The following is a 27,329-nucleotide window of genomic DNA, read 5'->3' as shown; positions in this document are numbered from 1 at the left end:
GAAAGTGTTCAACTATTAAGAAGATATGGTTGGGAAAAATATTACAATTATATACCAAATCTCACATGACATAATAAATAATGGAACATCAGACAATGTGAATGATACATCAGAAAATGGGAAAGTCAATGCTGCTGTCCAGAAAGACCTTACAGGTACAAAACAGAAAGTTCTCTAAAAGTAAACCTAAGTCTCAAGAAAGTGTTCAACTATTAAGAAGATAAAGTTGGGGAAAATATAATAATTATTAAACCTTTGACCCATTGTCTTAAGAGACTGTCTGTGACAATTTGAATGGGACTTACCTGACAAGGCTAACGAGACTCTGTCTATGTCCTGACTTGCAGGTTTTGATTCCTTGTTTGATAAGGATAGACTCAAAGTGATTCCGTACAGCCGTACTCAATGTACAGCACTGTTCTGATGACACCTGCCATACAGATACAATACTGTTAATGATTTTATGAGCATGTTATTTTTGTTATTTCAATAAGTTATTCAAAATGAATTTATTTTTATTTTTTGTGGATTAGTACTCGTCTTGAACTTTGATACATCATCTTGACTGGGTAAATTGAACTTTGTTTTCTCCAGATTGCATCAAACTATGTTAAACCTTATTTTACCTATATGTAATAGGGTAAGGACATTTTAGTTTTAATCTTAAAATAGACATGATTGAAAATGAAATGTTTTATTATTTACATATCCATAAAATTGAGCCAGACCTGGTAAAGCAGGACAAAAAATATTATTGAGTCAATGTATTTTGAAAGTAAATATGTATACTGGGTAAATTATCCGGCCTAAATCATTACCAAATCAGGAACAAAGGTGCAAAATGTTAAAACAATCTGCGCCCACAACTTACAAGGACATCACAATTCTTGAAAACTTCATATCCGTCTTTACCCATTGCGATATATTCTTTAGTACACAAACTGTAAATCTGAAAGACAAAAAAATCATCTGATATCTCCAAATGAAAGTATTTTGATGGGTCTCTTTTAGTTTCATATTATTTTATATTAAACTAGAAGATGTTTGTAAGACATGAATGACCCCATGGCCCCATGGTTAACATATAAATAGGAACAGTGACCTTGGTGTTGACCTTGGGACCCTGAAAACTCATCTGAGGTATTCTTGTACTTGATCTTTGTATAAACTTTATTGAAAATCTGTCAAGAAATGAAGTCTGTAGAGTTATGTCAATGAATCGTGATAGGAGTAGGCTCAGTTGGATGGAATAGGATGGGTAACATTAAATGTCTCTCCCCTCCATAAAATGGCAGGAGCATTAAAAAAGTGTACAAGGAAAAAGTATGGCTGTGTCCCACAAACATTCTTACATATGAGATATCCTTTGTAAACACTGTACCGCGACTGATTTGCATTATACATCTAAAGTAAGATTATAATCACAACATACTCAAGCTTCACCGATTAAGTGGGTTTATAAGTTTATTTGACTGACTAGTTTCACCTCTAATGCAACTTGCATTATAGCTATTTTTTTCACAAATGTTTTCAGGTTTTCTTCAGATTTATTTCTCCATTAAAATTTCTTCATAAAAAGTCAGTGAAATATCAAAGATGTAAGAATAAAAATATGCAATTGAAATCACGGACAAATTCGATAAAGAAATTAAAATACTTGCACATCACCTGACATCTGTATTGAATATTGAAATTTTATAAATCTGCTTTATATTACCTTATTGAGGACTAGATAATCCTCCTGTACTTTGACGAGGGCTGGGTCCACTCTGTTACCGCTAGGCTTACTGGGGTCAAAGCCGTAGGACATACCAGACACCTGTGGAAACCTGCCTTCAAGCTTTGGATACTGAGAAACTCCATTTTCTAGAGCTTGCAGTATCTGCTCTCCTAAGAAAGATATAAAAAAAACAACTCAAACACATATATATCTCCTTTTTCCTATTAACAAAATCTTCATGTGTTTGAACAGCACACTTAGGTTTTATTGTTATTTTATGTAATATAATTCACACAAAAATAAACAGGTGAAAAACACACCAAATAACTTGGTAATAAAAATGATTTTATTCCTGTTCATGGCACATTCATTCCTCTTCCGTACATTCCCGCTATTGGTCTTTTACACTACATCCACTTTCAGTCTCCATTCTAACTAATCTATGACTAGCACTAAAACTCTAAAACTAACATAAACATGGCTACTCTAACACTACAAAAACTTAAATCTGACGGTTCTGAAGTGCACACTTTCCATAATACACTGTACATGTGTATGACCCCAGTATTTATAGGTGCTAAATTAGCTAGCATGACTATTTGTCAAAGTGATGATCAGGTGATGCTGTGCAGGTGGACGTTGTTGGTTGATGTAAGACTTAACTAGTACTGACTGAAATTAAATAATTTATTCAACACAGTACCTTGGCCTCGTTCTATATTTAGGGTTTCCCAAATAGAAATCAATACTACTACCAGTATATATTCTACCAGTCATTACAGAAGTACAAGTCTGCTGGATAACCGAACTACTCGGTAGTGAAGCGGACGTAAAACCTATCAATCAATCACAGAAGTACATAAGAAAGGCACAGGTACATAAACGTGACTTACCTGTGACTTTTAACACAACCAAAGGATCTACTAGTGGAAGGATAGTAAGCAAGTCTCTCAGTTTGAATTCTCCCTTGTCATGGATTCTGTCCGAACGGAAAGTTCCCGAGTTCAACAATGCCACATCTGCTTTTGAGATTTCTAGCATGACATCTGTCACTAAGTTACCTAGAAACATTAAACCAATTGTCATATATGACCATCGTTTATCAGTCAGCAAAGATTTTATAGGAATATATCAAATAAGCATGGACTGCAATTTAAGTTATGTCACACGGAAACCTATTTAAGTTGGAATTTTGCATAAAACATAGCTTTATTATCATATCAATTAGTACAGGGAATTGTTATGGATTCAATGAAATGCTTCCCATAATGTCAATCGTGATATTTTACAAACCTAAGTTAGTCTCACTGCTACGTATGGAAGAAAACTTGCCATCCATTTCTACTGCCATCACCCCTAAATGTTCATCCATTTTGCTATCAACTTGTCCTGAAATGTGAAAAGATTTTTTTTAATATTTCCCCTGTGATAAACCCGAGGACAGAAACCAGAGAATGGAGGTAAAATAAGCACTGGGGTTTTTCAAAGCTTTGACCTGGTTTACTGCTTATTATCAGGTTTCAGCAGAGCCTCATCTGTAAGTGGAGTTACCATGTTATCACTGGAAATTGTAACAAGAGGCCCATTGGGCCTGCATCGCTCACCTGGTATTAATCTCACATTTGTAATCTTAAAAGTGGACTAAAATACAGCTACAGGCAGAATATCAGTGTTTGATTCATAAGAACCTATTAAAAGATTTAAACATATGGTGCCTGTGACCTTGAATGTCGAACAAGGACATCAGGTTGAAAGTGGATCAAGGTCATTCATTTGATTAAACTTGTTAGTCCTTCATCCCAGCATGCTACAGGCCTAATTTCAGTACCCTGGACCTTTTGGTTATTGAGAAGTTGTTTGAAGATTTTAAAACATTTGACCCCTGTGACCTTGAAAGCTGGTCAAGGTCATTCATTTGAACAAACTTGGTAGCTCTTCATCCCAGCATGCTACAGGCCCAATATCAGTACCCTGGGCGTTTTGGTTATTGAGAAGAAGGCATTTGAAGATTTTAAGACATCTGACCCCAGTGACCTTGAAAGTTGGTCAAGATCATACATTTGAACAAACTTGGTAGCCCTTCATCCCAGCATGCTACAGGCCCAATATAAGTACCCTGGGCCTTTTGGTTATTGAGAAGAAGTTGTTTGAAGATTTTAAGACATCTGACCCCAGTGACCTTGAAAGTGGGTCAAGATCATTCATTTGAACAAACTTGGTAGCCCTTCATCCCAGCATGCTACAGGCATAATATCAGTTCCCTGGGCCTTTCGGTTATTGAGAAGAAGTTGTTTGAAGATTTTAACATATTTGACCCCTGTGACCTTGAAAGTGGGTCAAGGTCATTAATGTGAACAAACTTTGTAGCCCTTCATCCAGGCATGCTACAGGCCTAATATCAGTACCCTGGGCCTTTTGGTTATTGAGAAGAAGTTGTTTAAAGTAAAAAGTTGACGCCGGACAGACGGAGGACGGACGCCGCACCATAACATAAGCTCACTTGTCCTTCGAGCAGGTGAGCTAATAATATATCAAATAATTCAAACTTCATATTTGAAATAAATATCCAAATGTCTAAAGTTTATGGAGAAAATATTCATTTTTTACAGATGTCAATTAATAAAATCTGACATAAAGTGATGTCTTGTTAGTTACAGCCATCTCCATTTTTAGTTACAGCCGTCTCCATTTTTAGTTACAGACATCTCCATTTTTTGGGTACAGCCATCTCCATTTTTAGTTACCTGTATATATTGGGAGAATTTTTTTCACCAAAATGATGGCTGGAAAGTGGGGCAACCAGACAGTTGATGGCTAGATTAACAAGGATGGACTGTATTTTTTGTAAAGGCATATAAATAGTCACTTGATTGATAAAAATACAAAAATAATATTTTTTTACCTAGCAACTGCCCGACGATGTCCTTGACCTCTTGGTTCTCCTCCCAACTAGAGTCCAAGTCAACCCTTGTGATATCCAGATTAAGACCAGACTCATCCTTTCCTATTGTGATCTTACTCAAGTTTCTGAAGTCTGTTCCACTTTTCACAATATACTTCCCATTAACCTTAAACAAAAAGTGCTCCCATTTAACAAAACTTTGACATATCAACCACGAATAAAAACAATCATACACCATGGTTACAAACTTACCATAATGGTCATATATCAAAATAACTGTAAAATCTTAAATAAGCAGTCTTTTATCACCGAAGAAATTATAAAGGATTACAATTTAGAGGACAGGCAAATATTTCAGTAATTAGAGCAAGTTAAGGAGAAATAAAATGTGCCATGGAAAACAACACCTTGTAAATCAAAAGTAAAATGAAAAGGTGCTATTCTGAATACAAAAACTAAGATTGTTACCATTTCTACATTGTAGTCGTGATCATGGCCTCCAAGGATTATATCAATTTCGTCACATTCTTCTGCTAGCCGACGATCATTTGGCCACCTCATGTGTGTCATAGCTATGACAAAGTCGGCTCCCTAAACAAGCCAATCATCATACCACATAATACACATTTATCTAATAACAGGTACACTACAAATAGTACTCCCCAACAATATTTCTAACCCTTGAAACCACTTTCATCTTTGAACTTTACTTCTGCAATTGTCTTCAAAATACGAGGTCCTAACACAGCTAACATATGTGATACACATACTTTTGACTTATAGTCATCAGTATTTACCTTAGTTCATGTTATTTGACTACTGAACATTAAAATGCAAACAATCTGAGTTTAGCCACACAATGTTAAGTAAAGTCGTTAGATCTATGAAGTTTCTTTATAAGGCTGAAGGTCAGTTGAGAAAAAACTCAAGGATTTTGACCTTTAACTCAAATTTTGATGTAGACCTTGAAAACAAGTCACGAAAAAAGAGAAGATATGTTAAGAAATGTCTTGACATATAAATTGATCCCTGACTTTCCATTGTGACTTTGTTCCTGTGTCTTGAAGATGCTATATAAAGGTATAAATTTCATTGATATATCTTCAGTAATGAAGAAATGATGCCCCAGATGCACCACTTTTGTTGTATGTTTTGCAAAATTTACAGAAAATAAATATTCTTCTACATGTATCTTGTAATTAATACAACCATTACCTTTGACCTCTAGGTAAAACATTGAAATATTCTTGTACAGGTAATAAAGAAGTTATACTCCATTAAGAAAACTTCAATTTCATCTCACAAATACCAATAAGTCTGTAATTTGTTCATCATTAGATTCCAAAATATATACTACTTTCAGTTATCAGCTAAGAAAATAAATTCAATTACAGATAAAAATAATAATGCATGTACCATTCCATACAGTATGGACAAAAGAGAGCAACTCCATAGAAGAATCTTACATAATATTTCCTACTTAAAATATTAGACAGGGTGGTCAGGTGGCACAGTGGGTAGTGCACTCGCCTTTCACCAAGACGTGGGAATTCGATTTCTGGATCGAACGAGAAAAGATATGGGGTCACCTGCCCATTCATCATTGGCATGAGTGTTTTCTTCGGGTGCTCAGATTTCCTCCCACATTAAGACCCTCCGTGCGTTTCCACCCAGACCAACAAGAGTGATTCATATAGGTTGATAAACTTTTTTCATAATTATTGTAAAATTTTATTAAAAAATATATTAAATACACTACCTCCTGTTTTAGACGATGTCCCAACTCCTTTCCTCTCACAACAAAATTCTCAAAAGTAACATCCTCAGGATCCAGTGTGGCCAGTGTGTCAATCCATTCCTCCTCAACCAGTCCAACAAACCCTATCTGGAACACGGCAGTAAACATCTTACTGTCGATTAATTAATTAATTACCACCAGTCCAACAAACCCTATCTGGAACACGGCAGTAAACACCTTTCTGTCAATTAACTCATTGTCACCAATCCAACAAACCCTATCTGGAACACGGCAGTAAACACCTTACTGTCAATTAACTAATTATCACCAGTCCAACAAACCCTATCTGGAACACGGCAGTAAACACCTTACTGTTAATTAACAAATTATCACCAGTCCAACAAACTCTATCTGGGACATGGCAGTAAACATCTTGCTGTCAATTAACTAATTATCACCAGTCCAACAAACCCTATCTGGAACACGGCAGTAAACATCTTACTGTCAATTAACTAGTTATCACCAATCCAACAAACCCTATCTGGAACACGGCAGTAAACACCTTACTGTTAATTAACAAATTATCACCAGTCCAACAAACTCTATCTGGGACATGGCAGTAAACATCTTACTGTCAATTAACTAATTATCACCAGTCCAACAAACCCTATATCTGGAACACGGCAGTAAACACCTTACTGTCAATTAATTTATTATCACCAGTCCAACAAACCCTATCTGGAACAAGGCAGTAAACACCTTATGGTCAATTTATATCTCATATAAAGTAGGAAAAAATTTGAGATTCTTTTATCACATTCCCAAAATATTTATTTTAATCTTGATTCTTGCTTACTATTTTAGCATGACATCACAATGTTACAGAAACAAATATAAAACATGCATGGTAGTTGTATTGTAAATATCTATTTATCTATGTTGTTTTTTATGGATTTTTTCAGCAATGTATTGCCTAGAACAACAACTTTATACATGTATTCAAGGTGTACACCATCCTCGATACTCCACATGTATTCAAGGTGTACACCATCCTCGATACTCCAGGGGTTTAACGCTCACTTGCACTCTCTGAAGAGTAGGAAGACCAGATCATAGCGAATTGTAACCCTTGGCTAGCAAAGATGGGTGTTCACAGGAAGACTTACCAGGAACTAACCAACACACATGTACCATAGTTACCGTATCATTTCTAAAGGGAATGAAATCCTGACAAATGTTCTAGTACACCTGACTAGTACTAGGGAGAGTATTAAACCTGTCTTCAATGTCCATATATAATGTAGCAAATTGAGATTCCTTTAAAAGCTTAGTTACCTCATCGTTTACTAGTGTGAAATATCTATGATATTTGGCGGAATCAAACTGTCTAGACAAAGTAACCTTGTGATCACATACAAAATTGTTCCAAATGAATACCTGGAATTTCAGGGAAATTGAAAAATGATTTATTTTAATTATGAACCAGAAATTGCAAATATTCTTAAAAGTTTGAATTTTTGTGATCGATTCCAGGTCCGGATTGCCAATGGTAATACATTATATATTAGGCCAATGGAACCTTATCAAACTAGTACCTTGAATCCATTCCACTCCATCATGTGGGTAACCTTTCCTTCAGCCAGTGCCTGATGTGTTAGGTTATCTGTTACATTGCTTATTAGCCATGGGAAATTAGTCCGCTTTCTAAAGCTTTCTAAGTGGTCAACTCCAAAATCTTCAACAAAATGCACACAAACATTCAAACATGAATCACACACTGTAACAAGCATGCCATGCTCAGCCTCATGAGTAGAGATTAATTTGCCAATATAGCGATCAGGCCCTGATTTTTTTAAAGTTCGTACAAGAGATCATAGTACGATGTTTATCAGGATTTGCTCTTTATTTTCCTTATAGGTACTATTACCCAGTCCCATGTTGGAAATCTTAACTGGAATCTTGTACATTAACTTAAACAAATGTTTTTGCATAAGAATTGCATCACTATATGCAAAAATGCAAAAAAAATATAATTTATTATTCTTACATAATTAGAAGTGCTGTCAATGAGGAATAAATTCTCATTAGGTTCAAGGGTATATTTGATAAGGAAACCAAGGAGAACATTATTATAAAATTTGAGAAAGATCTCTCTAGTACTTTCTGAGAAGCTTAATAGAGATAACAAAACTTAAATGTCAAAATCCAAGACGGCTGCCTGTCAGCCATTTTTTTACTGATTAGTCTCAAAAGTCAACATGCTCAACAAGAGACTAAGGGAAACCTACGTATTAAGTTTGAGAAAGATCCCTTTCCAGTTTTCGTGCTTTTCAAGAAATAACGATAACAAGCCTTAACTGTCAAAATCCAAGATGATCACCTGTCAGCCATTTTATCTATCTGATCATTCTCAAAAGTAAACATGCATAACTAGAAGCTAAGGATCAAAGAAAACTTAGATATTGTTTTTTTTTAAAAGAAATCAAGACTCTATTGATCATCATCTATAATTATATGTAAACTTTACCTCCAAAAAACTTGTTTCAAGTTAAATTTTCCACTCTTTGTTCCAAGTAAATTACTGTATTTTACCGGTAATATGCCCAGAGTCCTTGTGCAAGAAATGGGTCAAAAGTGAAGGGGATTGTGCTTAGGCCAAAATAAAAGCCTGGTATGTGTTTTCCAGGATTCCCAACAAATCCTAGATTTTTTCTGCCGATCTTAGAATTTTATCATGTACATACTTGCATTTAAGATTAATTTACTAGCCAGACAAGTTCATGGCTACTCAATAAAATGTACTTTCATCCTGTTCTAGGAGTCTTCACCCTATTCTTGGCCATTTTGATGTGCACAATTGTATTGTAAAGTTTGATATAAAGCATAACATTGATGCATGAAAATGAAAAACATAAGTACATGTACAAATTATTTGCCTACTGACCTACCCTATTTTTTACGGGCATGTTACCTGAAACACGCATATCATTTTCTTGGCTTTATTACTACTGGATGTTAATGTGTATTTTACCAGTGATAGGCTTGGTAAACAGTTACCACAACGCATGGTTGACTATGTAAAAGATTAGTTCAGGTTAAGCTTGGCTTCAATGGGTCCAGTATAATTTGCACTGTACTGATAAACCGCAGGGTTTGGGGCAATAAAGAATGAACGATACAGTTAAGTTAATGTATGCTTAGCCTATGATACAACAATATGCAAAACAATACATGTACATAAATCTGCAATTATTCATTTCAAGAATTGAAATCCTCAGGAATAATTAAGCAGTCCAATAATGTGCACATAACATAGTTTGGCAAAAACTATAATTGGTTCATTAGTAAATGTGATGGATACCAGAGTTAGGAATTAGGTGGCAAATGATCATCCCTTCATAGATTAATTTTCATTAATTATAATTAACCAATCAGTCAGTATCAACTCCATTTAATTGTCACTTTGAAAAGGATGTTGTCTGTTGTAAAATGTAATATTTCTAAATATTTTTAGAAGATGCTAAATTTCTAACACATTTAAAACACTTAGTATTGTGACTAGAAACAAAAATTCTATCAAAACTTTCCACTTGCTTCCTTACACCGGTGAAGAAGAATTTTCAAAACACCTATTATGACAAATGTAACAGATGAATGTAAATCAAGGTGCTTATTCAATGGATTTTTATTTTGAATTACAATCAAAGTAACATTAGTGAATACCAATACAAGTTCTTACCAAAGTCGTGATTGCCGTACACGGCACAGTGGACTCCAATGGCATTCAGTACAGGAATCATCTGTTCTCCTTTCATAAATATACTTACTGTAAACAAAAACAAATCAACTGCAGTCAGAAGTATTGTTCTCCTTTCAAAAATATACTTATTGTAGTCTACTTAAAAAACAATTCAACTGCAGTCCGAAGTATAAGACAATTCCTTATAAAGATCAAATGATAATTTTACATGCAAATCTTGATTCCTGTATGTTAGGAATTATGATGGGACCCATAGAATTACTAGAAATACTGAAATTTTCGATGGCTCAACCCATAAAATCAAGAAAACTTTTACCAGTCCACCTACGTATTGTAGCAGATCTCAAGGCTTTAATGAGATTTCCAAAAGATTTAAAATGAATTTATGATAGTTTGTGTGAAATTTAGAAAACACTAAATGGGGAAACACCTTTACCGTTGCACTCAAATCTATCAGCAGAACAAGTGACCATATGACCCTCACTTACATCTGTAGTTATATGAACCCAGCCCCATAGAAGCTAGACTGTTCCTTTTTAAAATCAATTGATTCCCAGGTCCCAAGGGAGCAGGACACTATATTGAGATCTCCTGGTGCAAGATTTTGGGAAGGAGGTGATAACCTATAGAATGTAAAGCGGAGAAGCCAAACATTTATGATGTATAGTCCTGAGATATATCCTTGACATATAAAAGGTTTGAATCTTACTAAAATATATGTAGGGCGATTAGGTGATGGCCTATTTTGATAATACATGAGTAATCAATATGGAATTAATATATACCACATTTGATATACTGGTAGTGCCCTATATAGCTAGAATAAGCTACTCTAAAGCGCTTTACAGTACATAGATAAACAATTTTATACAATCGATACAATTAGCATATACATTAATCAATACAATTTTTAAGGAGTTTGCAAGGAGCTGCCATATCAGGCGCTAACTTCTAGTCCTATGTAATGCATTTTCTCACTAAAGAACAACTAAAAACAATCATAATCAGTCACCTAAGTGACCCAGGTAACATAAAAAAATTCTTCCAAATAATATACATACAAAGAAAAACATTAATTTGGATGCCGGAACATTAAAATCATACAATGAATATGATATATAATTTACTTACAGAGAGATGGGTTCAAAACATCTCCACTAAATATGACAAGGGGATTAAGGTGCTGTGCCTCACAGTGCCTCACATAGGCTGCCAGCCTTGCCGCTCCTCCCTGGGGCTCATCCTTTTGGGGTTCGATGTTGTACACGTCGTTGAAATGTATTATTGTTACCTCGTTGTTGTTCATATTGAAGTTGTATGATTTCTGCAATGTTCACTTCATGATCAAGCTTTCTGTAATAAACAAACAAGGTTTCCCTGTACTTCTGTATATATATATACAAGTAGCCATGACTAAAGGATAAACTCCTCTGTATAAATGTATTGTAATCTGTAGATTACTACTCTATGCGTACCATATTTGTTGTATGAAGTGCCCAACTTTTCAGCTGACAGGATATAACTCGCCGAGTTATTATTTCATTTCAAAATACTTTATTTTTCATACGATAGTATATATAATTGATATAACATACAGATAGTTACCAATTGAGAATGTCATTACTGTAACACAAATTGATAAGACAACAGGCTACGTGTATATTAGTCCTAAACTAACAGGCTATGTCTACGTGTATATTAGTTCTTAGATATTTTTTATCCATTATATATAGATATTATAAACAAGAGGCCCTATGGGCCTGCATCGCTCACCTGGTATAAATCTCACCCTTGTAACCTTAAAAGTGATCTAAAACAAAGCTACAGGCAAAATATCAGTATTTATGATTAAAAGTCATTCAAAAGAACCTGTTAAAAGATTTAAAAACATTTCACCCCTTTGACCTTGACAGTCGAGCAAGGTCATTATGTTGAACAGAGTTCATAGCCCTTCATCACAGGATGCAACTTGCAAAATATCACCACCCTAATCTTTGTTTATTAAAATTAGGTCATTTAAATGTTTATGCATATTTGACAAAATGTGACATTGAAAGTGTGTCAAGGTCATTCACATGAAAAAGCTTGAAAGCCCTTCATCAAAGCATGCTACTGGCTAAATATCAAAATTCTGGGACTCATGGCTATTCAGAGGAAGCCTTTTAAAGATTTTAAACAAATTTGACCCCTGTGACCTTTAACAGAAGTCAAGGTCATTCTATTTAACAAACTTGGTGGCCCTTGATCCCAGCATAATACTGACCAGATATCATTATTGTAGGCCTTATGGTTATTCAAAAGAAGTTGTTAAAAGATTTTAACATAATTCAAGGTCATCTATTTGAACAAAAGCATGCTACTGGTCAAATATCATCACCCTGGGCATTTTGGTTATTCAGAAGAAGTTGTTTAAAAGTTTTTAACAAATTTGACCCCTGTGACCTTGACAATTGGTGAAGGTCATTTATTTGATCAAACTTGGCAGCCCTTCATCCAAATTTGCTTCTGGCCAAATATCATCACCCTAGGCCTTTTGGTTATTAAGAAGTAGTTGTTTAAAGTAAAATATTGACGCTGGATGCTGGACGCTGCACCACGGCATAAGCTTACTTTGCCCTTTTGGGCCAGGTGAGCTAACTAACAAGAACTGCATCACAAGATGAAAACAAGACAAATATGAAATACTATGAGTGTACTATACATCACCTAGTGCATCCTGGTTAATATATATATATTGATTCCTTTCACTTTAAGGTCTGTAAAGCTCATTTTTTTGAAAATGTTTAAACGTTTTAACATATCTGACCTATGAATGTGACCTTCACAGCAAGTCAAGGTCATACTTGCCAACCCTTCCTATTCAGTAGGGAGACTCCCAATTTTGGACTTTTAAATTTAGTATTTTCAACCAGTGAATTTGCTTAATTTTTCCTATATTCTAAGATCTAATTATTTCATCCAAAAGGACAAGTCAAATTATGTAATTTTAAAGGGTTATTTTGACTCTAAGTGGTATATACACACTTTTTATTTATGTTTTAATTTTTAGAATGGCGAGTATGCAAGATAATTCATTTGAAAATTGAACTAACATGATGAAACTTCTGCCAAACAAGGTAGAGCTAACTGTCATCACTTTAGGAATATGTTCTTCCCTGAAAAGTTCATTTATTTGAATAATAAACCAGATAACTTTTCATCTCAATAGTCTAGGGCTTATATTATGATATATATAGGCATCATGGTTCTTTAGAAGAAGTTGTTCAATGTGTTTCACATATTTCACCTCGCTGACCCTGAAAATGTTTCAAGGTACATCATTTAAACAAACCTAATATACTACATATAACAGCAAGATATAAGACAAACTTCATTACCTAGAGTTCTCAAGAATACAATGAAAATGAGGAAAATTGACATTGGAAAAATGGATAATGCACCATCACATATACGCTCACTTGCTAACTCAGCTAAATTCAAACACAAAATGAACTGACTGTACATTGATAAGAGGAATCCATTCTGATCCTTTTTGTATGAATGCAGCAATGTATATGGAATTTCGGAAAAAATTGCAGTTTCATTTTTTTTTTAAATCTATTCAATAAGCATCTCCCTACTCAACACTTCAAAATTGTAAACAGCCTGGTCTCTTAATACAGTGTGTACTGTACTGAGGTATTTAGAATACACTAGTACACACATGTAGATCACAGCTGTGAAAGTATAAATGTGACCTAATCCTATTGATATCCTATTTTATATTAATCTACCATTTACTTGCAATGTATCTTTTACTTCAAAGTGAACTTTTTTTCACTAACATTCATTCACAAGAGGCATATAGGGTCTGTACCACTATCATGGAAACTTTAATAGGCGTGTTAGAACGTTGGTGACAGTCATTTACCATATGAAGGGTTTATTACTCAATCGTGTTTTTGACCCAAAATTATTTATTTATTCTACCACAATTATGAAACAAGTTATTTCAATTTATATTAAGTTTTCTTGTTGGCCCGGATATTAGCAAGTGGGCAATCTTATTGTGGGAGGAAACCAGAGTACCCGGAGAAAACCTGAGTGATCGGGCAGGTGACCCCATACCTTTTTGCGTTCGATCGGGAAATCAAACCCGGCAGCCTTGGTGAAAGGTAAGTGTGCTAGCCACTGCACCACCCCACCACCGAATAGTAAATTGACGTGAATTATGATTTCATGACATGACATGAGAAGGAACTAAATTTTTGCAGTGTTTTAGCACAGAGGCGGGACACTTGGCATATAAAGTGTCAAACAGTCAAACGAATATGCATTATTACAGCATACTGAACAACAATAAGTTCAGTGTATCTTGCAAATCATCAACAAAAGTATTAGATGTGTGATATAATCCTGATTTTAATTTTAACCATCTTCATTACTATTTATGTAAATGAATCGTTATTTCATAACAACATTTTCTCCATGGTATTTTCTAATGTGTTCCTTTGTGTCCTTCTGTTTGTGACCCCAATTTTGATCACTGTATCCCAGTAAAGGCTCAAGACTTTCACCGGACTCTTGTCATTTAGCAATTTCGAATTTCAAAAACACAAATCCCTTTCACTTGGAGGGATTGAAACACATGAGGTCCAATAGACATGTCTTTTTAAACCCAAGACACACAGGGTTTCTTCTCAATACCACTATGTTCGCCACTCTTGAAGCATTGGACAGCCATTCAAGTAGAATGCTAACATTTCACGCCTACATGTGAGAAACAACCTGAACATGATGTCACTACCTTGTTATAATGATGTTGATAGTGTGTACCATCACCATTCATTGTAATGGTATGAATTAAAGCCATTGTTTCCCTGATCAAAAACAATAATCGTCACGTTTTTCCAAGAGAAATATATGGTTTCCCAAACATAATATGAACATTACTTGAGAAAGGTGACTCCAAACTTCAAACATTTTGGCCCTTGTGACCTTGCAAATGGGTGAAGGTCGTTCATTTGAACATACTTGGTAGCCCTTCATCCCAGCATGTTACTGGCTAAATATTGTCACCCTAGGTCTCCGAGTTATTCTGAAGAAGTTTTTTAAAGGTTTTAAACATATTTGACCTGTGTAACCTTGAATATAAGTCAAAGTCATTCATTTGGACAAACTTGGTAGTCCTTTATCACAGCATGTTACTGGCTAAATATCATCACCCTAGGCCTTTCGGTTATTAAGAAGAAGTTGTTGAAAGGTTTTAAACATATTTGACCTGTGTAACCTTGAATATAAGTCAAAGTCATTCATTTGGACAAACTTGGTAGTCCTTTATCACAGCATGTTACTGGCTAAATATCATCCCCCTAGGCCTTTCGGTTATTAAGAAGAAGTTGTTGAAAGGTTTTGAACATATTTGACCCCTGTGACCTTGAATATAAGTCAAGTTCATTTATTTGAACAAACTTGGTAGCCCTTCATCCCAGCATGCTTCTGGCCAAATATCATCATCCTAGGCGTTTTGGTTACTGAGAAGAAATTATGAACTTCAAAATTGAACAATATCACTCATATGAAAAAAGCTGATAGCCTTCTATCCCAGCATACTTAGTGGCCAAATATCAAGAACCTAGGACATAGAAAGAAATTGCTTAAAGCACAGACTTAGATCTTTGACATTGGTGACAGCTTAGTGCCATCATGTCACTTATGTCATGATATTAATCGCTTTACCTCTATGTAGTACAATACAAAGACAATGATTAATTTTCCCTTCAGTTATATGGACAAAATAACCTCAGAATTATGCCTAAAAATTATCCACTTTTAAGACAAACCTTTTATTTCATTTCAGGCACTAAAAAAATATTTTTCTGTCAAATTGATGTTACTTTTTATCTTCTTTTCAAACAAAAACAAAATTGTATGTTTTATGATTGGTAGTGCAATGAATAAACTAATTTGTAGTATGTACAGTCAAACTTGTATTAGGAGACCACTGGTGGAAAATTATATTTTGAAGTCCAAAAAGTGGTCTCTTAATACAGTCATTTCACAATAAATTGTCTACAATGGAGAACATTAAAATAGGCCTCTTAGCAACGTGGTCTGTTGATGGAGATACCTACAGGAGGAGAGTTGACTGTGTTCAGCATGTTACATTAGGATAGCTTTATTTATACTGTATGATATTTCCTTTAAATCTGTGATGTGGATATTCTCATCACTCTGGATGCCATAAAGTAAATCAATATTTCCAAACAAACAATACTTACATTTAATTAATTGAAGTAGGAAAAGTCACTTCTTTTTATGTAAATATGATGGGGAATTGATCTTTTAAAATTTAATACCAAACATGCTTCATTTGTGGTTTGAAACAGCATTATTTCTTATTAAGTGCAGTCAGTTTGGCAACACTGTAAAATCAGCTTAAGTTAGAAATACAAAATTGTCAGCAAATAAATATTTTGTAAATGCAACTTGTGATAAGAGGTTTGTTGCAGCTATAGCTGCAAACATTAATTTTGTGACACTTTTGTAGCAAATATTGTCGCATTTAAAACTTTTTTTCTTCAACACAAAATTGCAAGAACCTGTTCTTAAGGGATATCTTTATACTGATTAAAGACTTTAATATAATTTAAATTATACCAAACTTACATTTTATAATATTTTAATTTTTATGATTGATTGTAGGAATTTCTAATGATACAAATTTCTGTACCTGCATGACTATGGAAGTAATTTTTCAGATTCTGCTCTGCACGGAATATTTTCACTTCTTACATTTTCTAGACATATTGTACAAGTGCTCTTTTGTAAGCACATACATGTTTTCATATATATTTTGAAAGCAACTACAAAATTATAGTTTTGATATCATAACGGAATATCATCATTCATGGTATACATATAAAATGACATCAATAATTAGCTATTCATAATAAAAATAGTTTAATATAGAATCAGTATGAAAAACAAATAGACTTCAATACATGTACTTACGTTAGTAGGATTATACCATGGATTTAACAGATTTGTAACTGATACAAGCAGAAACGGGAAATTCATGTGATATACTAGCGTCAGGATATACACAGGATGTCACTTCCTCAGTGTTCATTTATATAGTATCATGCACAAAGGTGTGTGTGTATGTATTTGTGTTTGTAGTTTCAACAGATTTATTGCTACTGACAAATTTGAGAAGTAATAAAGGCAGATCATAAACTGTAAACACAGCCAGCAGTGACAGTTTTCTGTATACATCCTGCACAGGTACTTGCTAATTAAGAATAAGAAACATACATCTACTTTTTGACAGATTTTTTTTTCATTGCTCTGCACATACATACTGCATGTTTGTTCATGCCATCAAGTATTTGGGTATGGAATGTAAACACTGCTGACTGCATCTATGAAAAGCATTCAAAACAACAAAGTTCACAGGGCTAGAAATTAAATTGTTTAACCTGGTTACTGGCAATCGAACCAATCCTGTCCTGCTAAATATTAATGGCGGCAAAATATATATATTCATAGTTGGCAGTACAGGGTCTTATATGTCTGTGGGGTTGAAGACTTTCTTGAAGGAGGAGTGTAGCAGCCTGGAGTTGATCAATCACTGGTGACCAGCTGGTAGCTCAGTAATGTAAAAGGTCTGGTAAGACTCAGTTCAGGCGTCAAATCCGAGTCTTGCCGTTGCATTTTTCCTTTCTTTCTATAGAGTAATTGAAGTGATTGCAAAATGACTGTCCAAAAATGTCATTATAATCAGTGTGATGATTGTGGTCATTACTTGGCAGAAGCAGAAGTCTAAGCAAATGTAAAGATTCCGTGACATTTATTGGTAATGTGACACACAGTGTTTTTTTTATCTGTGTAGCGGAACTGGACTGGGTCGATCGTCGGCGACCAGATAGTTCAAAAGGTAGAGTATCCGTGTAGAGTTTGAGGGTCCCGGGTTCGAACCCCGGTCTGGCCGTGCATTTTTCCTCTCCTTTTACATTTGGCGCCCAACGAAATATATACCCACAGAAGGTAGCTGGTATAGGGTCTCATGTGTCAATCGGGGTCAAAGACTTTGTTAAAGGAGGGAGAAATGTAGCGGAACTGAACTGGGTCGATCGTCAGCGACCAGATAGTTCAAAAGGTAGAGCATCTGTGTTAAGTTTGCTCAGTTCGGAGGTCCCGGGTTCAAACCCCGGTCTGGCCGTACATTTTTCCTCCTGTTACATCTGCTTAATCGGTCAAAATGTTAGTGTTTACACATTTGTTAAATTACCCACCAGCTCAAAATAAAATTCACCTGATCTCATCCGTTTTTCTGCTATTTCTGTCTTAGTTAGTTGTGGTTCCCTTCATATAGGCCTAATTTGCAGTGCCTTGTGACTGTGTACCGGGAGACACTTGTCTTTAGCAGACGACGTAAGTGCATATTCTAACGTATGCTGGTAACCGTAATTATAATGTTGTCAAAACAAGTTCGTTGAATTAAAGTTAGCTATTGCATAAAAGAAAATATCGAAGTGATAAAAAAATGTGAAAAGAAAACTTAGTAAAACAATTTACCTCTTCAGGCTACCTGTCGATAATAATAAAGGCGGCGCTACAGTGATGACTTCCGTTGGAACTCTTCTGTACTTCCTTTTCAATATCGGCCATTCTGTGACGGTATGTTTCAGCCAAACGTCGAAAATAAATCCGTCTAGATATCGCCCATCGTTGAGATTTTTGCGAAAAGTTTTATGGGAATAACTTCTTAGATATTGCTTTCGCATCATTTGATTGGTATTTTCGATAAATATTTGTAGATGAGTGAGGTTGTTGTATATGAAGCTCGTGAAGTTGCACTTTTGCTCATGTATACAACAAATTGTAAATAAGGATAGGAAGGTGGTGTAATGCTGTAAAAAAATAAACAATAGCAGTTAGATTAAATGATGAACCTTTGCGTAAACTTGTTGTCTCGGTTATATTTTCTATTATCGGAAATACATCCAGAATAAGCACGAAGCGTATTATATTTTCAAAGTGATTTCTAACAACACCACTGCGATCTACCATTTAATGGAAAACTGTTCCGTAAAGGTTTGAATAAGTCGTTGTCGACATTTTACTCGGTGGAAAAGAGGAGATAAATCCTTTTCCAATACGTGCGCAAGCTAGACACCAAGGTGATTTAATATGACATGCTAACATTATCATATGTATACTCGTCTTATTGGTGTGTCCAACGCTAACACATGTGCCCCTCATCAGGTTGGGAACTCCCTCGAATTTTTTTAGATTGTTTACACGGTAAAAAGTTGGGAACCTGAACAGAAGTACATGGAGTGCTGTTAAAAAAATATGTACCAGCAAACAGGCAAAGTTATTCACAATTTGTACATGTTACCGCAGTGGTAATGGCACAAGGACTTGTAACACATGGCTGACACTTAACTATTATAAAAATTTATCTTGAACATGTACCAAAAAGGTTCTAAAATATTATCCCGTCAAGAGAAACAAATTGTAGGACGAGGAATAGTGATAAAGATAGTGTCGTCGCTGGGGCTCTAGCCCGATGCTCTACCTCTGAGCTAAAGGGAAATTCCCTACAGCTGACACTTGTAAGGCAACCTAATTGGTCCTCATTCTTTTCCTTTGTTGCCATGATCGATGACAGTTACCTTTATTGGCAGGTACACCAGACACGGGTTCCTATAAAAATAGAGCCATGCTCGGGTACTTTGGTAATTGTGACGGCCCTAGTAAACATGATTTTAATGTCTTATTTTTTTCTAAGAGCAGTTTCTGTACTTCCGTTCAAGTTTATAACTGTTTAAAGTGATGCATTTTTCTATGCAAGGTTAGTGTATCTCAGTATTTTGAGACCATCTCAGAAAGTATAAGTAATTAACCAGCATCAGGGTTACAGTTACTGCTAGTCCAAAATAACTATTTCCTTCCAAAAAATGTCTTGAACATCCTCTATAGGCTCTTTGAAAAAAAATTGTGCAACAGGTTTGGTTAAATAACCTTACCGTCTGTATTGAAAGTAAGTAGATAACAACATGCTCTGTAATAAAAGAAAAGCATTATTTTGAGTGAACAACATGTTGAAAGAATCGGTAAAGGACATTCGGACCTGTGACTTTTGGAAATTACTGAATAAAAGCATGATTTTTGGATAATAAAGCCATTTTTACATTGAATTTGGGGAAATGCAGCAGAGATTTTCTATGGAAAAGGGTCTTTATATTATAAGGCACCAAATTCAATCAAAAAATCTCCGATAGGAGATAGTTAATTCAGACAAAGTTAATATGTAATCATTGTTTATCATTTTATCAGAAATGTAAGAGATCACAAGTAATATTTAAACTATGGGATTTGCGTTTTTACTCTCTTTGTCTTGGGTTTTAATGTCTTCTGCATTGCCTTGTTAATAATTTCACAATGTATCGTGATAATATCAAAATCATACTTTGTTATAGCCATGGCCCCAAAGAGAGCAAATGTGGTGCCCAATGGGCACTTCCACAAGGATTGGCAACGTATGGTGACAACATGGTTCAACCAGCCCATGAGAAAGAAGAGAAGGCATCAGACTCGTGTCAAGAAAGCCCACAGAATTGCTCCACGTCCAGTTGCAGGAAGTCTGCGACCCATTGTCCGATGCCCAACATTTAAGTACAACACAAAGCTGCGAGTTGGAAAAGGATTCACCCTTGATGAACTCAAGGTAAAGTCTTAAAATTAATTTCAATGATAGCATTGAAAAAAAAAAAAAGTAGTGACTTGTTATAGGCATAAATTGATGCAGGATCGACATCAAGTCTTAAGGTAGGTAGCTAAGAGTTTGATACCTGAACTTTTCTTTTTTAAATCCTTAACTTTGTTAAAAAGGTTGACAGTGACTGGTAAAGTGAAGAAAAATGTCAAATGAAAAACATGTATACACATAGATGTATACAAAAAAGGCCTTCATGATTTGCAATATTTGGTTTGGATTTTTAGAGATCAAAATTTGGCTCATTCCTAAAATAAATAAGTCACTCATGGTTACGTATTATAATTGCCCTCTGTTTGTCACCAAATTATCCATCTTCACTAGCCAAGTGTTCGCTTCGTATACACTTCACTTTATACCCTTGACAGGTATAGCCATGTTTTCATAATTCCTTCCACTGCCACCTAGCGGATAAACCAAGTTATTGCTCTTCCCCAAAACAACTTTTAACCAATCTGAATGACCGTTACATGCATACTCCATCAGCGTTTTTACATAAGCATGTGTATGTCGAGGCGGAGTATTATTGACGGCGCAATACAGAAAAAATCCAAAGGCAGCACACCTGTTTTCCTAGGTCATCATTTACATGTGGCACGTAGTCAAGGACTTCCATCAACTTATTTAACACTCCAAAAGTTTCCCAAAAGATCGTCCTCCTATTTTTGGGGGGTAAAACACTGACACATTGACAACGTGCTTCCGTACAGGGCATCACCATTACTGTTTTCCTTCGGCAACAGCGCTATATGTAAGACGCAATTTCATTGGATGCGAGCGATTGGCACTGCACGAAAATATGAAACCTCAAGTTGGGGTTAATAAATATGAACTTTATTTACAGCAATTATGAAACAGGTAAAATAACACATATAAATCACTATAATGAAGGGACACCATACATCATAAAGTGATACTCGAGAAGGGTCTGTGTAACATAATGCAGAGTCTTCAGATCTTATGTCCCCTGAAAGTTGTTCCTGGACTTATCATTTGTATTCAATATGACCTTTATTGGGGGACACTTGCCTCATTTAAAGTTAGATCCAATAATATCATTCATGATTTCATTCAGGTGGCCATTTAGGCCCATGGACCTCTTGTTTAGATTTTTGCTGCTCACAGATACAGTTCCATTGCTGTTATTCCCTTGCATATGCTTTATAATAAATGAGGGCTTCAGAATATCATATAATTCTTTCAAAAAATTAGAGTAAAAATTGGATCTGGAACTTATATATGATGTCAGTTGTTACTAGTCTAGCTAGCGATTCCCAAAATGCCCAAATGAAGAAATTGTACAATCTGTTTACTGATGGCTAATGTTTAATATTACAGCAAGCTGGTATCAACAAAAGACTGGCACTGACCATTGGTATTGCTGTGGACTACAGGAGGAGGAACAAATCTGTCGAATCACTCCAACAGAATGTCCAGAGACTGAAGGAATACAGGAGCAAACTCATTCTCTTCCCCAAGAAGCAGAGCAAGCCCAAGAAGGGTGATGCTACAGTGAGTTTTCTAGTAACAGTTCTAGAAATGTATTATCAATATACATTACCTCCATCTTCTGTTCCTCACAAGCAGAAAACAACATGATATAACGTAATTTAAATGAGATACAATAGAAACTGGAGATTATCTCAGAATCCAAATGACTAATGAAATTTGACATGGTGATATACTGTGTTATGTAGATGTGCAATAGGGATTTAAAAATTCTAAGGTTAAGGTCACTTAATGAAAATAAAATAGACGTGAGGGAGGGGGCTTAGGTCCTATCTAGGAATCCATAGATGAATCTTTTTGAAATTTGACATGGTGATACACTTATGTAGATGTGCAATAGGGGTTTAAAAAGTGTTTGAGGTCAAGGTTACTGTAATCAAAAGAAGACCATTGGGCAGGGGGGGGGGGGGGGGGGGGGGGGGGGGGGTTGCTGACTTGTCAGTGTTTTAGTTGGAACATAAAACTTATATTTCTTGTTTTTTAAATATCTCAAAAAGGTTGGTATAAAAATTAGTGGTGTACCGATAATCGGAAACATCGATTAAATCGAGTTTGAAAAGGGTCAATCCAATAATCGATTTTGCTGATGAAGATCGATTATGTTCAATTGTATTGAAGAATTAAAATTTCAAAAGACAGTTATGTGCAATTCTATGTCAAATATTGCGTAATTTCCCGCTTCAAACCATGTCCACATTCGAGCGTCACGTAGTCAATGTCAGTGGTCGGTGAATACTTCAACAATTAGACAAGCACCTTGTAACCTCAACCTTCCCATCGGCGATTTACCCACATTTTCAAAGTTTGGATTTTTATGACATTTAGCGTTCATACATAAATTTAAATGTTGACAGATTAAAAAAATAACTCTTTTTATAAATCCATGATAAATTCTGCATTATGGCGTGCAAAACTGGATTAATAATGTTTTTTAGCTCACCTGGCACGAAGTGCCAACTGAGCTTATGCCGTGGTGCGGCGTCCGTCGTCCGGTGTCAATATTTTACTTTAAACGACTTCTTCTTAATAACCGAAAGGCCTAGGGTGTCGATATTTGGTCAGAAGCAAACTGGGATGAAGGGCTACTTCACCAATATTCAAGGTCACAGGGGTCAAATATGTTAAAAACTTTAAACAACTTCTTCTGAATAACCAAAATGCCCAGGGTGATGATATTTAGTCAGTAGCATACTAGGATCAAGGGCTACCAAGTTTGTTGAAGTGAATGACTTTGACTTATTTTCAAGGTCACAGGGGTCATATTTGTTTAAAATCTTTAAACGACCTCTTCTGAATAACCATGGGTCCCAGGATATTGATACTTTGCAAGTTGCATCCTGAGATGAAAGGCTATAAAATTTGTTCAACATCATGACTTTGTTTGACTTTCAATCACAGGGGTGAAATGTTTTAAAAAAAATAACAGGGTCTTTTGAATGAATTTTAATCATAAATACTGATATTTTGACTGTAGCTTTATTTTAGATCACTTTTAAGGTTACAAGTGTGAGATTTATACTAGGTGAGCGATGCAGGCCCATTGGACCTCTTGTTCCTTTTCTAACTTGAAGCAGACGCAACATCTGCACCGACATTATAAATTGGGTGGTTAATATAAAAATGGAATTGTATAGGGTAAATAGGCGAACTTGCTTTTCGTTGCGTCACTTGTATTCGTTTCGTATAATACATGCATCCGTATTTTGTATCAACCGAAACCGCCATATTTGAAAGCTAGTAAAATGAAGCTAGCAGGAGTGTTTTTCGGGATAAATAATTATTAATATGATATGTTATTGTGAATGGAGCATTCAAATGGGGGTAATTAATACCTAAACTGTGAGTACACCTAGTTGTCATCAAGTTTTGAGTCAAAACAGAGATATAATTGAATCCTTCCTTCCGCCTAGATTTCGGAAACAAGCATTTTCTCATCAGTCGGCACAATATCATCAGATAATAAATCGGCTGGCCTCTTATGTTACACGAATAGGTCATTTAAACCGATAATCGATTATCAATCTTGATTATTTGACCGATTCCCAGCACTAATAAAAATACATTCATGGTCTTGAAAACAGTTTTGTTTATCAGGAAAAAGAAAGATATATATAAACCATGTATTCTTTATTCCTACCTTCCACACCTGGTTTGATTGGTAGGCTTTCCGTATACTGATGTTGATTTGGAATACATGTATTTTAGATATAATTGGTAGAATCATGTTTCTTTTACATTATGTTGATGTTTTTGATCGGGTAAGAAAAAAAATCTCTCTTTTTTTCATCTTGGTAATACTGTGTTTGTCTGAAAATTAACTTTGAATTTTCCATAAACCCAATAATGTAAATGCAGTTTCATCAATGTGCAGTTCATTACTGGAACTGGTGGGTGAAATTTATCCAGAATTCAAACATGATTGTTGTACATCAATTTAATTATTTTTAAACAAACATATTTAAAATTTTCAAAAAAAACCTGTTGTTGCAATTACCAACAGTCAACATTTGCATCATCAATGCCGGTGCCATTATTTTGTCATGGAAATATTAATATCTTGCCAGTGGCACATTATCATCACTATCTTCTTGAAACGTCACATAAATCACAAAAACCAGTGTCCAAAGTAATTTTATGTAATTGTGCCCATGATTTAATTCGGTGCTTTTTCTGAGAATGTTGATTTTCAGCCAGTCACAATTTGTTTAATACCAGGTAATTGGGCCACAGATAATTCTGTGTAATATCGTAAAAACATAGTACAGATTCGCAACTGTTTCTTAAGGAGATATTAAGTTGTATAAAGGAATGGGCTCATAATAATAATTGATGTTCTGAATATTTCAGGCTGAAGAAATCAAGATGGCCAAACAGTTGTCAAGCGCTATCATTATGCCTGTGAGACAGGTTGCCAAGACCGAGAAAGCAAGGGCTATCACGCCAGAGGAGAAGAAATACAGTGTTTTTACTGCCCTACGACAGGCCCGAGCTAATAAGAAGTTGAAGGGCTTCAGAGAAAAGAAGGCTAGACAAAAGGCAGAAGAGGAGGCCAATAAACCTAAGAAATAGACTAAATTATTGGTATTCTGTGATGGGTCAGCCATTAAAAGCCTGTATAAGTAATCCATACATTTGTGTTTTTTCTTTGATGATTCAAATTTGGTAAGAGTCTTTTACAACGAAGACTAAACAGTCTCCTATCCGAGTGCTTCATGGTGTTTTGGTCACAGAAATAATCTTGAAAGAAGGTTTAGATCAGAAATATGTGCAGATTTTTTTATGGCAATGTTTGATTACCGGTAAATTATAATATTTTCACCAGAAGCTTAATTCTTACTTTAATTAAATGGCAATTAAAACAAAAATAACGATCCAAAATCATTGTTTCGTATATATATCACAAAACACTCCAGAAAGAAGTACATGAATTATAAAATTAGTATTAAATTGGAATAAGATTTTTTTCTTGTAACCAACCATCAAATACATCTCTTGCAAGTTGCATATATTCAGAATCTTTCCTTAACATAACTGCCATGTATAAATGGTTCCTTTCTTCTGTGATCGATTGATATTAAAATCTGGTCAAGCAGAAAACTTGAGAAAGTGATAATACTGTGTTTCTTCAAAATCTCCACTTTTCAAATGAGTAATGATGTCAGAACTCGGGTCTGTGAAGTAGTGTTCTACTCTGTGGTACTCTTTGTTTGAATCAAAAATATTCATTCATGGTCACAAGTCAAATCTGTTAATACCTATTTCTTTTTAACACAAAGGCCTAGAGTACTGGTATGGCTAGTTGCTCGCTTGCAACTAGTGTTACAAAGTTTGGAAAAAGAAATCACCTTGACACGCATTTAAGGTTACAGGAGTCGATTTTTTTGAAAATTCAATAGGCTTCCAAATTACCAAAAGGCATTGGGCCAGTCTTGATATACATGTAGATTGTATAGTTTGCAGGCAAAAACTGTTCAAAGGTGTCAATAAAAAATGCCCTTGCTATTTTTCAGGCCACTTGGTTCAAATATGTTTAAAAACTCTTAACAGCTTTTTCTGAAGGAACTGAAAGGCCTAGGGTCATGTGGCCATTAGCTTCCTCCAAACATAAGTGTCCTTTGACCTGATTTTAAGGTCACATACTGGTAGGTCAATTGTTACACTTGACAAGGTCTAGAGTACTAGTTGTGATGTATGGGCAGTAGCTTCCTTGCATGGAGTGAGGGGGGGGGGGGGGGGAAACACTAATTTACCCACAATTGAAGTCACAGGTGTCTAATTTGTCTTCATTGCTCAAAAGAATTCTGGAGAATTAAAAGTATAAGTCATGATATCTTAGTATTTGCCTTTCTGGAAGTGCCACACACAGCTTTTCGAAGGTTAGTTAACATGAATGACATCAATTTTTAGCCTACCTGTGTTGTGTGTCCGGCGTCAACATTTTACTCTAAACACCTTTTTCTCAATAACCAAAAGGCCTAGGGTGATGACATTTGGCCAGTAGCATGCTGGGATGAAGGGCTATCAAGTTTCAAGTTTGTTCAAATGAACAACTTTCAAGGTCATAGGGGTCAAAGGTCTTAAAATCTTCAAACAACTTCTCACAACCAAAAGCCCCAGGGTATTGATATTGGGCATATAGCATGCTGGGATGAAGGGCTACCAAGTTTCAAGTTTGTTCAAATGAACAACTTTCAAGGTCATAGGGGTCAAAGGTCTTAAAATCTTCAAACAACTTCTCACAACCAAAAGCCCCAGGGTATTGATATTGGGCATATAGCATGCTGGGATGAAGGGCTACCAAGTTTCAAGTTTGTTCAAATGAACAACTTTCAAGGTCATAGGGGTCAAAGGTCTTAAAATCTTCAAACAACTTCTCACAACCAAAAGCCCCAGGGTATTGATATTGGGCATATAGCATGCTGGGATGAAGGGCTA

At 35.3% G+C, this 27,329-nt stretch overlaps 2 protein-coding genes across 6 annotated transcripts in view; one reads left to right on the top strand and one right to left on the bottom strand.

The window, feature by feature from the left end:
- LOC110443222 (trifunctional nucleotide phosphoesterase protein YfkN-like) overlaps nucleotides 1–18,727 on the bottom strand; it is a 28,173-nt gene extending 9,446 nt beyond the window's left edge. For 2 of the 5 annotated variants that reach the window (XM_021487291.1, XM_021487295.1), the window contains exons 1-12: nucleotides 18,680–18,727; nucleotides 11,252–11,473; nucleotides 10,100–10,186; nucleotides 7,956–8,095; nucleotides 6,382–6,507; nucleotides 5,091–5,213; nucleotides 4,623–4,788; nucleotides 3,014–3,109; nucleotides 2,614–2,781; nucleotides 1,718–1,890; nucleotides 872–949; nucleotides 306–430 (exon numbers count right to left, since the gene is read on the bottom strand). In XM_021487291.1, the coding sequence (XP_021342966.1) occupies nucleotides 306–430; nucleotides 872–949; nucleotides 1,718–1,890; nucleotides 2,614–2,781; nucleotides 3,014–3,109; nucleotides 4,623–4,788; nucleotides 5,091–5,213; nucleotides 6,382–6,507; nucleotides 7,956–8,095; nucleotides 10,100–10,186; nucleotides 11,252–11,426 (1,457 nt within the window). In that variant the 5' untranslated portion in view covers nucleotides 11,427–11,473; nucleotides 18,680–18,727. Of the gene's footprint in view, nucleotides 1–305; nucleotides 431–871; nucleotides 950–1,717; nucleotides 1,891–2,613; nucleotides 2,782–3,013; nucleotides 3,110–4,622; nucleotides 4,789–5,090; nucleotides 5,214–6,381; nucleotides 6,508–7,955; nucleotides 8,096–10,099; nucleotides 10,187–10,608; nucleotides 10,654–11,251; nucleotides 11,474–17,113; nucleotides 17,204–18,416; nucleotides 18,515–18,679 lie in introns of those variants that run through there. The other 3 variants (XM_021487293.1, XM_021487292.1, XM_021487294.1) reach the window with 3 other exon arrangements.
- On the top strand, nucleotides 18,725–25,517 carry LOC110443223 (60S ribosomal protein L13-like). Its single transcript, XM_021487296.1, has 4 exons — nucleotides 18,725–18,781; nucleotides 20,590–20,837; nucleotides 22,224–22,397; nucleotides 25,242–25,517. Exons 2-4 carry the CDS (start codon nucleotides 20,592–20,594, stop codon nucleotides 25,461–25,463), a joined length of 642 nt encoding a protein of 213 aa, XP_021342971.1. The 5' UTR covers nucleotides 18,725–18,781; nucleotides 20,590–20,591; the 3' UTR covers nucleotides 25,464–25,517.
- The last annotated feature ends 1,812 nt before the right edge of the window (nucleotides 25,518–27,329 follow it).

The sequence above is a fragment of the Mizuhopecten yessoensis genome, unplaced genomic scaffold, assembly GCF_002113885.1.
Source record: "Mizuhopecten yessoensis strain PY_sf001 unplaced genomic scaffold, ASM211388v2 scaffold716333, whole genome shotgun sequence".
Lineage (NCBI taxonomy): Eukaryota > Metazoa > Mollusca > Bivalvia > Pectinida > Pectinidae > Mizuhopecten > Mizuhopecten yessoensis.
The sequence above is the reverse complement of the archived record's forward strand: the minus strand, read 5'-3'. Positions and strand labels throughout refer to the sequence as shown.

Coding starts and splice junctions, on each gene's coding strand:
- LOC110443223 (XM_021487296.1), top strand. CDS start 20,592: ATGGCCCCAAAGAGAGCAAATGTGGTGCCCAATGGGCACTTCCACAAG. Junction 20,838..22,223: donor TCACCCTTGATGAACTCAAG/GTAAAGTCTTAA, acceptor TTAATATTACAG/CAAGCTGGTATCAACAAAAG. Junction 22,398..25,241: donor CCAAGAAGGGTGATGCTACA/GTGAGTTTTCTA, acceptor TGAATATTTCAG/GCTGAAGAAATCAAGATGGC.